Here is a 12163-nt window from a genome sequence, read left to right on the forward strand (position 1 = left end):
GGGTTAGAAGCAGTAAGTATGGTTGACATCTGTAGAGTCATACTAGTTACACAGATTTTTAAATCCATCTTACGTGTAGAGCATAAACATTCACCTAGGTGCTATGGAAGTGTAGATGATTGAAGCAGCATCATGGCCTGTGGACTAGGCATTACCTAAAATAATTGTTGAACTTATTTCTTAAAGTCTGTCTGCCTGCTGTTTCCTCAGCCTGTTAATGAAAAACTATAGGTTGTTTCTTTGGGCACCATTATAAAAATATGTTTGATAAGATTAATTCCATGCAAAGGTACTGAAAATAAGAAAGAATATTTACGATTTTCTCTGTTCTTCTGATGGGGTTGATTGAGGCAAAAGAAACCTTTTATGATATTAATATTTGCAACCCCTTGTCAAGTTAATCCTTGACAAATCAAGGATTTGTCATTATTCAAACCTGTAGTGTAGCCTTAGGCCTTGCATGCAATGATGAATTGTTTGGATGAGTTATAACATGCTGTTTTTGACTGACCTTGACCTTAAATTGTAATAACAGAAACCTGTGGGTATTTTCCTTTTGTTCTTAATGTTTAGAGCAAGCTTGTCTAACCTGCGGCCCACGGGCCACATGTGGCCCAATTCAGCTTTGAATGTGGCCCAACACAAATTCGTAAACTTTCTTAAAACATTATGAGGGTATTTTTTTTTATTGCGTTTTCTTATTTTGCTCATCGGCTATCATTAGTGTTAGTGTATTTTATGTGTGGCCCAAGACAATCTTCTTCCAGTGTGGCCCAGGCAAGCCAAAGATTGGACACCCCGGTTTAGAGGTTTAATTTTGTTCTTTAATTTGTAAATGTAATGTCTTATTTACCTAAAACTTTGCTTGAAATATTTGAAGTATTTTGCTGGAATTAATAGCAAAATGACTTGTAAAAACAAATTTCCGCAGCAAAAGAATATAGTGAAATATAGTGATTTAATTTTTATTTATAGACACTTAAAGGTCTTTTTAATGTATATTTTAAGTTTGCACAGAAACAAATATGTCTATATGATTTGTATTTAAGTGCTGATTCAAGTCACTGACATATATATCATATATAGATACATATCTGTTTATATTTGTATAATTATATCTTGATATAAATATATATTGATTTAAATGTAGTTAAAGTGATAAGCAAAATATTAGGTCATTGATAGTACAATGTTTCAAATTTTTTAAAGATGAACTTTATTTTTCAGAATAGTTTTAGATTTACAAAAAAGTTGTGAAGATAGTACAGAGTGTTTCCATGTACCCATACTTAGTTTCCCTTATTAGTAACATCTTATATTAGAGTGATACATTTGTCATAATTCACAGAACAATATTAGGACATTATTACTAATTCCAGCCTTTAGTTTTCCCCAATGTCCTTTTTCTTTTCTCCCCTCCCCTCCTCTCTCTTTTCTTTCTTTTCTCGTCTCGTCTCATTTCATTTCTTGAGACAGGGTCCCACTCTGTCACTCAGGTTGGAGTGCAGTGGTGTGATCTCGGCTCACTGCAACCTCCACCTCCCAGGTTCAAGCGATCTTCCTACCTCAGCCTCCCAAGTAGCTGGGACTATAGGTGCGCACCACCATACCTGGCTAATTTTTTGCATTTTAGGTAGAGACAGGGTTTTGCTATATTGCCCAGGCTGGTCTTGAACTCCTGAGCTCAGGCGATCCACCTACTTCGGCCTCCCAAAGTACTGGAATTACAGGTGTGAACAACCATGCCCAGCCTCAATATCCTTTTTCTACCCCAGGACCTCTTGGGATCCCACAGGACATTTAAACATTAATCTCCTTAGGCTCCATGTTTCAAATTTTAAGTGAGTTTTGCAATGCCTTTTCAGTCATACCATATTATAAAGCCTTCGGTCTCTTAATATGAAAGCATCTAAGACATCAGGTAAGTAAGTTTGTGCTATGCAAGAGGCATTGTTAATTAAAACCTATGATGTTATCTCTATAGAGATGAATGCATGTGATTTTCAAAACATAGGAGAATTTAATCTGTCACCATTTTTAATATTATTTGGTAAGCATTGGAAAAAACCTAGTGTGGGAAAGTAGTGTAACACTAATGAACTGTATTATAACGAGTAAGCTTGGGTATGAGAAGTTATTGAAAATAATATTGAGAATACATAAATTTATGGCACAATAACTGCATGTGTTGATTCTTCTTTACAGAATGTGACAGTGATGATAACATGGGTGCCAAAAATACTTCAATAGGAGAAGAATTTATATCCACAGAAGGTAACCTAATAGAGTTAATCTCTTTTCTACTTGACTGTATCTGTATTTTTTTTTTTTTAATTTCTCTGTCTCTCACCCATTCACCCCTCTTATTTCCCCAGGTTAAAACATTTTCTCAGTTTGAAGGATAGCTTTGCATTTTTCATGTAAGATGACTTGGGGGTAATACTAATTTAGAAAGCTAGAATGGGTCAGCCAGTTATGGCCCTTGGGTCAAATCCAGTCCACTATCTTTAGGAACACAGCCATACATTTAAGTATTGTCTATGCTATTGCTTTTGTACCACAACTGCAAGGTTGAATAGGTGTGGCACAGACAGTAGAGCCCCTCCACCCCCGCCCCCCTCAAATAATTATTTTCTAACCCTTTAAAAAGAAAAAGTTTGCTAACCCCTGGGCTAGGAGATGATTTTGATTTCCTAATGGTTATTTATCTTGAGTAGTATTAAGAGTATTAAAAGACAGGCAGTAGAACTCTAAAAGCAAGCACTTACATCTAAATATAAATGGGCTTTTTAAAATAAATTTTAAAAGGCTTTTTTGTTTGTTTTTTGTTTTTTTGAGACAGAGTCTCGCTCTGTCACCCAGACTGGAATGCAGTGGTACAATCTCAGCTCACTGCAGCCTCTGCCTCCTGGGTTCAAGTGATTCTTGTGCCCCAGCCTCCACAATAGCTGGTATTACAGGCGTGTGCCACCAACACGCCCAGCTAAAAATTAAAATTCTCTTTTACTCTTCTTAAAGGAAAAGCTATTTCCTTCCATGGGTTAAAGAGAACTTTTTATGTCACTTGGCATCAAATCGTTTGCTGGCTGTACCGTTATTTGGTTGTGTCTTGTAACCGTTCTTTACTTTGGTTTTTCTATAACAGACTGCACTTTTTAATAACCGGGGGGAAATGAGATAATGGATCTTAGAAAATACTTTGAGCTTCACTGGAGAAGTTGAAAGTGTTATATCAGCATCTTTGACATTAAAGAAAAACAGTAGGAGTCTTCATGTACATTCCAGTATAATGTTTATTGTTGGAGATTGTAGGGTAGGAATGTGGAGGCTGGAAAGTAGGGATGGAAATGTGACTAAACACACACAAACAGAATGGCCTGACTGGTATGTTTTCTTTGCATTTCCTTGATCTCAGATAATACAACTAGTTTGACTAAGAGCATACTAGAGCTTTATGCTATTAGGAGTTTGGGAAATGGAGTCTGGCAGTGGAATCGATTCATCCATTAGATTAAGTAGATAGCTGTAATCTTTCTGCCTTATAGCCAAATTTCATTGGTTAAACAAAACTGGCAATAAATCTATATCTAATTGGAAGGAAGCAAGTGTTTTGACCAACTTGTTTTCCCAGCATTGTCTTTCAAGGTCTAGCTCAATGCTTAGCAGCCACATAATGATGAATTAAACAAATGAAAGAACTTTTGTGTGTTTTGAACAAAAACTGCCAATTAAGTTGTTTATCAAGGCCACTAAAAGATAAACAGTACTGAACATCTAAAGAGTTCAGATTTTGCAACTTTTATTTGACACCTCGTGACTCATCCCATGGAAAATGCCAGGCAAAATTATAACTTTTAAATAATTATAAGCTGTCACAGTTTTGTGGGCTCCCAGCTAACCTAGGAAATCTGAGATTTGTGTAACTGGATATGTACCACATATTATCTATGTAATGCATTTTATGGTTTGGAGGTGGAGATGTTACATTTTTGTGATTATTTGGTTTGGAAAAATAATTATTTTTATAGGATTCAAGAGAAGATACTTTAAACCTATAACTAGTTGTCATAGTTAAAATAGAGGTGGGGATAAAATCCTTAATTCCAAGAAAAACCAAAGGAATGTGTTTGTGTTTTGTATCCTGATGCTTTATATAAAATAAGTGTGAGAAGCACACGGTGTTTCACATAAGTTAAGGAATATGGGCTCCTTTGCACTTTTCTCTAACACCCTTCTTCTTTCCCCCTCCTCATCACCCCAAAAGAGCTAACTCGAATTTCATCTCTTAGGTTGAACCATATAGAATTGCCATTTTTGTAGGCACTGTTGTATGGTCAGTGCCTTTCCTAGATTGTCCATCTTTAGACACAGCCAACCACTCTCTATTCTGGGCTTCCTCTGTACCAGGCCAAGTGGATTTAAAATACTTCTGTCTACATCTTTCATCTCCACTGACTGTAAGCTCCTCAGGGAGTAGGATCATGTTTTATTTATCTTTACTTCAGCAGCACCTAGCACAGTGTTTGGCACAAAATGGTTGCTTGTTAAATGAATAAACTTTTAACAAACTTAAAACATGTTAGAGCCACCAGGACCCATTTCCCTATAACTGGATAAGGGAAATTAAGATAGAGGCTATTTTGTTATAGAATATTGGGTTATTTTGTTGACTCCGAACCACAGAAGCAAAATAATGTTCTAGTCTAGACCTGATAACAAAACTCAAAAAAAATTTTAAGCAACCTCTTAAGTCTCTTTTTATTCCTTCCTTTCCCAGTACAACTCTGTAAATGCCTGAGAAATAGTGGCAGAAGAGAGGATAAATCTGCTTATGGCTTTTTGCCTTAGGGTAATTCCCTCCTTCCGTGATTTGTCTTATTCTTTGTTGTTTCCCATAGACCAGTATCAAACTCTGACCATGCAGACCAGTCATAACAATCCCATATAATCTATTTCCTGTACTTGACAGAGGAAACAGATGCCGCATAATGTGGTGGTGAAAAGTAGTCTTTGGATTCATACTGCCTAAGTTAAAACCCTGCTGCTTACAAGTTGTGTAATATTGGACAAGTCACTTAACTTCACTGTGCTTCAGCTTCCTCCTTTTAAATATGGGAATATTAGTATACCTACCTTACTAGAATAACATGACATATGGTAAATAGTATATATTGGTTGCTGCTACTGTTACTGGGATTATGATGATCATTATGCCATTATTATATATTCACCTAAGGTCTACTCTAGAGGTATGTCTATTAACTAGAGGTATTCTGACTCAAATTGCTGGAAGAGACAGAGGACAGCATTATATAGATAATTTTCTTTACAAAACCATCTTTCTGTAAGTGTTAGCAATATGCCTTATTCTGAGAATTCCTTCAATTAATAGCAGTCAAAGCTGCTCTTAATCTTAACAACTTGTGAGAGTCAGACTGTTCTCTTCATTTTATATGAAAACTGAGGCTTCTAAACATTCAGTAATTTGGCCTTACAGCCACAGTTTTAAAATGATTGGGGAACCATTTCTATATGTCTTTTACCTCCTACTACTGGTTGTTTTTGTTGTTTGCCATAATTACTGCTCTCAAAGTAAATGAAATTAAGGCCAAAAGGAGGGTAAGGGGAACACAGAGCTAGCCACAGAATAGAAAAACAAAGACAGATTTTTCACAAGTGCTCTTTATTTTTTCATGTGACTTCAAGTTACGGTCTGATGTCCTTTAATTTCAATCTGAGAGATTCTCTTTAGCATTTCTTGTAGGGCAGGTCTACTAGTAAATTCTGTAGCTTTTGTTTATCTGAGAATTTCTTTAAGAATAGTTTTGTCAAATATAGAATTCTTGATCAACATTCTTATTTTCTGGTCTCCATGGTTTTTTATAAGAAATCAGCTAGTAATTTTATTAAGGCTCTCTTGTATGTGATGAGTTGTTTCTCTCTTGTTGTTTTCATTGTTTTTGGCTTTTGACAGTTTGACTATAACATGTCTCAGTGTGGGTCTTGTTAGAGTTCATTGAGCTTCTTGGATATGTAGATTCACCTCTTTCATCAAATTTGGGAGTTTTTCAACCATTATTTCTTCAAACATTCTTTCTGATCTTATTTTGCTTCCCCTCTTGAGACTCCTGTAATGCATATGTTAGTTCACTTGATGGTGTCCCACAGGTCTCTTGGACTCTGTTTACTTTTCTTCATTTTTCTTTCTGTTCCTCATACTGGATGATTGATTGATTGATTGATTGATTGATTTAGACTGAACCCAAACCAAGACACACACTGGATAATTTAAATTGTCCTATCTTTAAATTTGCTGACTCTTTCTTCTTTGTACTCAAATTCATTAAGCCCCTCTAAGGATTTTTCATTTTAGTTATTGTACTTTTCAGTTTCTGAGTTTCTATTTGATGGGCTTTTAATAATTCTGCCTCATTATTGGTACTCTTAATTTTGTTCATACATTGTTTTCCTGGTTTCCTTTAGTTCTTTGAACATACATAAGACAGTTGGCTTAAAGTCTTTGTCACCCATGCTATATCATGTAGCCTGTTGCTCCTAGTCTACAAACCTGAATAGCATGTTATTGTGCTGAATACTGTAGACATTGTAACATAATGGTAAATATTTGTGTATCTAAACATAGAGACATAAAAATACATTAAAAATGGTATACCTGTATAAGGTACTTACCCTGAATGGAGCTTGCAGGATGGGGAAGTTGCTCTGGGTGAGTCAGTGAGTGAGTGGTGAGTGAATGTGAAGGTCTAAGATGTTACTGTATTCTACTGTAGATTTTATAAACACTGTACGATTAGGCTATACTACTTTTTTTTTTTTTTTTTTTTTTTTTGAGACAGAGTCTTGCTGTGTTGCCCAGGCTGGAGTACAGTTGTGTGATCTCGGCTCACTGCAACCTCTGCCTCCCGGGTTTAAGTGATTCTCCCACCTCAGCCTCCCAAGTAGCTGGGATTATAGGCATGTGCAACCACGCCCGGCTAATTTTTGTATTTTTAGTAGAGACTGGGTTTCTCCATGTTGTCCAGGCTGGTCTCGAACTCCTGACCTCAGGTGATCCACTCACCTTGGCCTTCCAAAGTACTCACATTAAGACATGAGCCACTGTGCCTGGCCTATACTACATTAAAAAAATTTTTTTTCTTCAATAATCAGTTCACCTTAGCTTACTGTAATGTATAAACTTTAAAATTTTTAACTTTTTGTCTCTATTGTAATAACACTTAAAACACAAACACTTTGTACAGCTATAGAGAAATATTTTCTTTATATCCTTATTCTATAAGCTTTCCCTACTTTTAAATTGTTTTATTACTTTTAAAACTTTTTTGTTAAAAACTAAGACACAAACACATATCTGTTAGCTTAGACCTACACAGAGTCAGGATCATCAATATCACTTTTATAAGTAGCAATACCCTCTAAAATAGTAATAAAAAGTATAGTAAATACATAAAACAGTACCAGAGTTTATTATAATTTTCAAATGTTATGTACTGTACATAATTGTATGTGCTATACTTTTACACAACTGGCAACATAGTGTATTTGTTTACAGCAGCATCACCACAAACACATGAGTAATGTGTTGCACTGCAACATGAAGATGGCTATGACATCACTAGGCAATAGGAATTTTTCAGGTCTATTATAATCTTATGGGACCACTGTTGTATATGTGATCCCACTGTTTACCAAAAGTTGATACGCAGCATATGACCATACTTGCTTTTTGTTTTTTATAGTCTTTCAGCTGGCAAGCTTAATCCCTATAAGCTCACTGGAGGTATGATATCTTTGTATAGATGTTGCTGTACTTAACGATGGTTTGATTTATGATTTTTTTACTTTATAAGGATGTGAAAGCAATATGCATTTAGTATAAACCATACTTCAAATTTTGAATTTTAGTTCAAAGATTTTTATAACTTTAATTGTAAAACAGACATTGTGATTTCATATATATATACACATATATATACATATACATACATATACATATAACCTACTATCATTTGTTAAAAAGACCTTTCCCTATCATTCTGCAGTGCTACCTTTGTTATAAATCCAATGTCCATATATGCATGGGTCTGTTTCTGAGCTGTCTATGCTGTTCCTTTGGTCTATTTATTCTTGCACTAGTACCACATTATTGATTACTGTAACTTTATAATAAGTGTTCATATCTTAGACAAGTCTTGTCCCCTTGTTTTTCTTTGGTAAGAGTGTCTTGGCTTTTCTTTGCATTTCCTCATCCCTTTTAATTCATCTTAAGGGCAACCAACTGATCCTAGAGTATAGCTTTAACTTGATACACGGTTCATGCTAGTTTGTAGTACTTTAAATTAGACAACATAACACTAGTGCCCCCACTCAGAGGAACATGCGGTTGCATATTAGGGAGATGACTGATGCCTGTAGCCAAGTAGCCTCTGAGAGACTGTGGACCAGCTGGGATAAGATAAATCTGGTGCGAGAAGCTAGTGAAGGCCAAGAAATTGACACCAAATTTCACCCTCCTGGATTTTAGTATCGTTCCCAAGGAGGAGCTGGAACCCAACTATTGTGAAACCCAATAGTGTCTGTCTTCTTCACTATTACATTGCTGTTCCTGGTATATAATGGGCATTCAATAAATATTTGTCAAATGAGTTTACATACATCTGCATACAGCATATATTATATGCTTCCCAGATGACATTTATGTGGCCATGAGTTTCACTACCTTAGATGCTAGGATGCTTGAAGCTAATTTTTCCCCAGCTTTATTGAGGTATAATTAAAAATTAAACTAAATTTTTAATGGCCTGTGACATTTTGTCATTTCATGGAGTTGCCTTTCTGTTTAAAGTCTTGTATGTACCACCTCAAGTCTTTTAGCAAATAAGTGATTTTTTTTTAAATGTTGAAACAAGTGATTACCTGTCAGTGATTTTAAGTTTGTTGACTTTCTACATCCCTAAGTGGAATTAACTTGCAAGTTCTAAGTTCATATATAAAATTCAATTCGAGATCATATCTGGATTTTCATATTTCAAAATACTCAATTTTTTAGTAGAGAAACTGCCAAGTTATCCTGTGTTTTTCCATTTTGATTTTACTTTCCTTCTTGAAAAGATGAATACAGTCGATGAAACTTAAATAAATACAGCACATGTTGAGTTTTCTGCCCTAAGTGTTAAAATTCTATGTTTTTTAATGCAGATGTGGAATTAGAAGAAGCTATTAGAAGAAGTCTTGAGGAAATGTAATTAAAGATATTACCACACAACATCAAGTGGCCTTGAAGAGACTCAGATAATGAATTCTTGAGTTTGTTTTCTAAAGGAGACCAGAAATCCACTATTGCAAATGTATTTGAAAACATGTTTTTGCTTTCATATGTTCAAAATCTGATCTTTGTTTTGTATTTTTGTGCTAATGTGCAAACATGTACAGAAGGAATAGAATACATGTTCATTCAAATATAAAGTATGTATTCTAATATAGGTGTAACAGTTTCCCAGTTAACTTTGAATTTATATATTTAGATTTAAAGGATTAAAAAAAAAGGAAAGCTCTTGACAGTTGTTTCCCAAATAGCATTAGTTCTTTAATTTTATTTGTACTGTACAAATGATGCTAGTTTATTTTTTTAGGAGTGAAAATGAATATAAAAAAGGTGACATAGGTCAAGTTTTCCATAAATTCTACTTCTCATGTGGCACTATTATATAATACCTTTGAGATCTTTGTTTATGTTTATTAGAAGAGGGTAATGGAAACTGATCATGGAAACATTTAAAATTTTATCAGCAATGTTCTTTGTGGGTGCCATGCATATGTAGATTACTGCTTTAATTAGAGCAGCACGTTGCTAAAATAAAAACTACACCTTAATTTTTAAGAAATAATTTAAATGAAACAATTTCCATTCCTTTTACCTGCTTAGACTTTTATGTGACTTGTATGATCTCCTGTTTAAAGGGAATGGTGTCAAAATATTTGCATAAAATTATTTTTCATAACATTAGTCCTTTTTTATATATTTGTGTAAATATAATATTCTTCAAGAAATAATGTTGAAAGCCTACTCAGGAATAATCTTCCTTAACTCTTTAAAATTTTTATTTCATATGGAGTGTTTTCAGTTTAGTTATTCACTGAATTGTCAGTTTCCTTCATTTGGTATTACATATTTAATTCTTAAATATTGAGGTCCCATTGTGAGTAATAAAAAATACGACATAAGTAGAAGACTAAGAAGGGCTTGTCATATTATCTTTGTGTATATGCTTCATGTTATTTGACCAGAAATGTCTTATCTTTAAAAATTTTTAGTATTATTTACCAAACTTAAAAACATTTCTATAAATATAAAGCTTTTCTTTATATTTAAGACAAAATATAAAGGCTAGAATTTTGTTCCTTCTCTGTAACACTAAATATTTTAGTGTGAAATTGAATTTTTTTATTACTATAGTCTTTTCAATCTACAATTTGTGTTTTTAATTTCTTGATATGTCACTTCTGTTCCTCCCTGCTTGCATTTTTTAAAAACTAGACATTGTGGCTTGAGAATTTATCAATCATCTTTCCAAAATGACCACATTGTGCTTTTAGTTTGTATGTTTAAGTGGTCAAGCAAGGCTCTAGGAGGTAGTCACTGAGCTGGACCTTAAACACATCTGCAGGAGCTCACAAAATAGTGAGGAGTAAAAGAGGCATTCCAGAAAGATGAGTAGTTAAGCAGATGTGGGGGCAGGGCAAGAGGAGACAGCACCTTGTTGCCAGAGATTCTAAAAGGTGTGAGGGACACTGATGCTCTATTAAGAAGCTTTTGTGGTGTGTGTGGTAGAGAATAATTAAGGCTTCTGATAAGACAGGAAAGGGATATTTCATCATGACTGTTAAGAAAAAAACTGGGTTGTTTAATGTTTTAATTGATAATTGTCACTGATTGTATTTCTACTTGTTAAATAATTAAAAATCATCTTAAAATTCATACTTTGACTTTAATTTAGATACAAGGACGCTGTGTAACAGAGAAAGTTGTATGGATTATCATCAAAAGTAAATGTTTCTAACATTGACAAAGATGCTTATCTTTTCATTACATCATTCACTCATTAATTCATTCAGTCACAAAATATTGAGTACCCACCATGTGCCAGCAACTGTTCTAAGCACTTGGAATATACCAGTAAGCAAAACAAAGCCCTTACCCCTCTGTGGAGCACATATTGGTGGAGAGGAGGGGATTATACAATGTTAGTAAGCAAGTAAATAAAGCTGCATATCTGATGGTGATACGTGTAACGACGGAAAATAAAGAAGGGAAGGGAACAAATAGTGCAGGGACAGGGAGTTGGGGGGAGGCTTGCTATTTTTGACAGAGTGGTTAGAAAAGACCTCACTGATAGGTAAACCTGAGCAAAGACCTGAAGAAGGTGAGGGAATGAGGATGAAAATACATATCGGGAAGAGAGTTCCAGGTGGAGGAGGGGAAGGTCCAGACAGGAGCTTAGTATATTCAAGGAAAAGCAAGAAGGCTAGTATGGCTGATGGGATGAGCTAGGAGAGCAATAGGAAATGAACTTACTGAGGTTTTTCTAATGACCTGTGCTTTTACTCTGAGGTGAGGAGCCATTGAAGGTTTCTGAGAATAAATGGTATGATCTACCTAAGGATTGCTGTAGTTGCTGCACTGAGATAACATGTACATGAAAGGCAAGAGTAGAAGCAGGGAGACCAGAGAGGAAGGTATTGCAGTATTCCAGGTGCAAACTTGCCAGGTAGCTTGAACCAGAATGGTGGCGGTAGAATTGGGAAGAATCTGGACATATTCTGAAGGTAAAATTGATGGGATTTACTAATGGGGTGGACCTAGGATATCAGGATGATTCTAAAGTCACTTGATAGACTTTCAAACCACCCACAAAATGTGTTTTGTTTTCGTTTGTGTCATGATAAAGTTATTTTTAATAAGATCAAATAATCCCCTACCCCAAGAGTTAATTAGGATTTAGAATGAGTTCAGAGGGAATTGGGATGCAGCCTTAAGGGCTTCAACTCTGTTCAAGTATTTAAATGGCTTTGATCTCTGATTAAAGGTGGTGGTTCAGCTTTAAACTATTATTATCTGTCATTTTCTGTGCCCTGTACATTG

General features: G+C 34.9%; 1 protein-coding gene across 6 annotated transcripts in view; it reads left to right on the plus strand.

The window, feature by feature from the left end:
- The window catches only part of ZNF451 (zinc finger protein 451), an 80528-nt gene extending 69437 nt beyond the window's left edge, over positions 1-11091 (plus strand). For all 6 annotated transcript variants that reach the window (XM_055264356.2, XM_055264358.2, XM_063632831.1 and 3 more), the window contains 2 exons: positions 2206-2274; positions 9220-11091. In XM_055264356.2, the coding sequence (XP_055120331.2) occupies positions 2206-2274; positions 9220-9266 (116 nt within the window). In that variant the 3' untranslated portion in view covers positions 9267-11091. The remainder of the gene's footprint in view (positions 1-2205; positions 2275-9219) is intronic.
- Positions 11092-12163: the final 1072 nt, after the last annotated feature.

Source organism: Symphalangus syndactylus, chromosome 23 (genome assembly GCF_028878055.3).
Source record: "Symphalangus syndactylus isolate Jambi chromosome 23, NHGRI_mSymSyn1-v2.1_pri, whole genome shotgun sequence".
Taxonomy (NCBI): Eukaryota; Metazoa; Chordata; class Mammalia; order Primates; family Hylobatidae; genus Symphalangus; species Symphalangus syndactylus.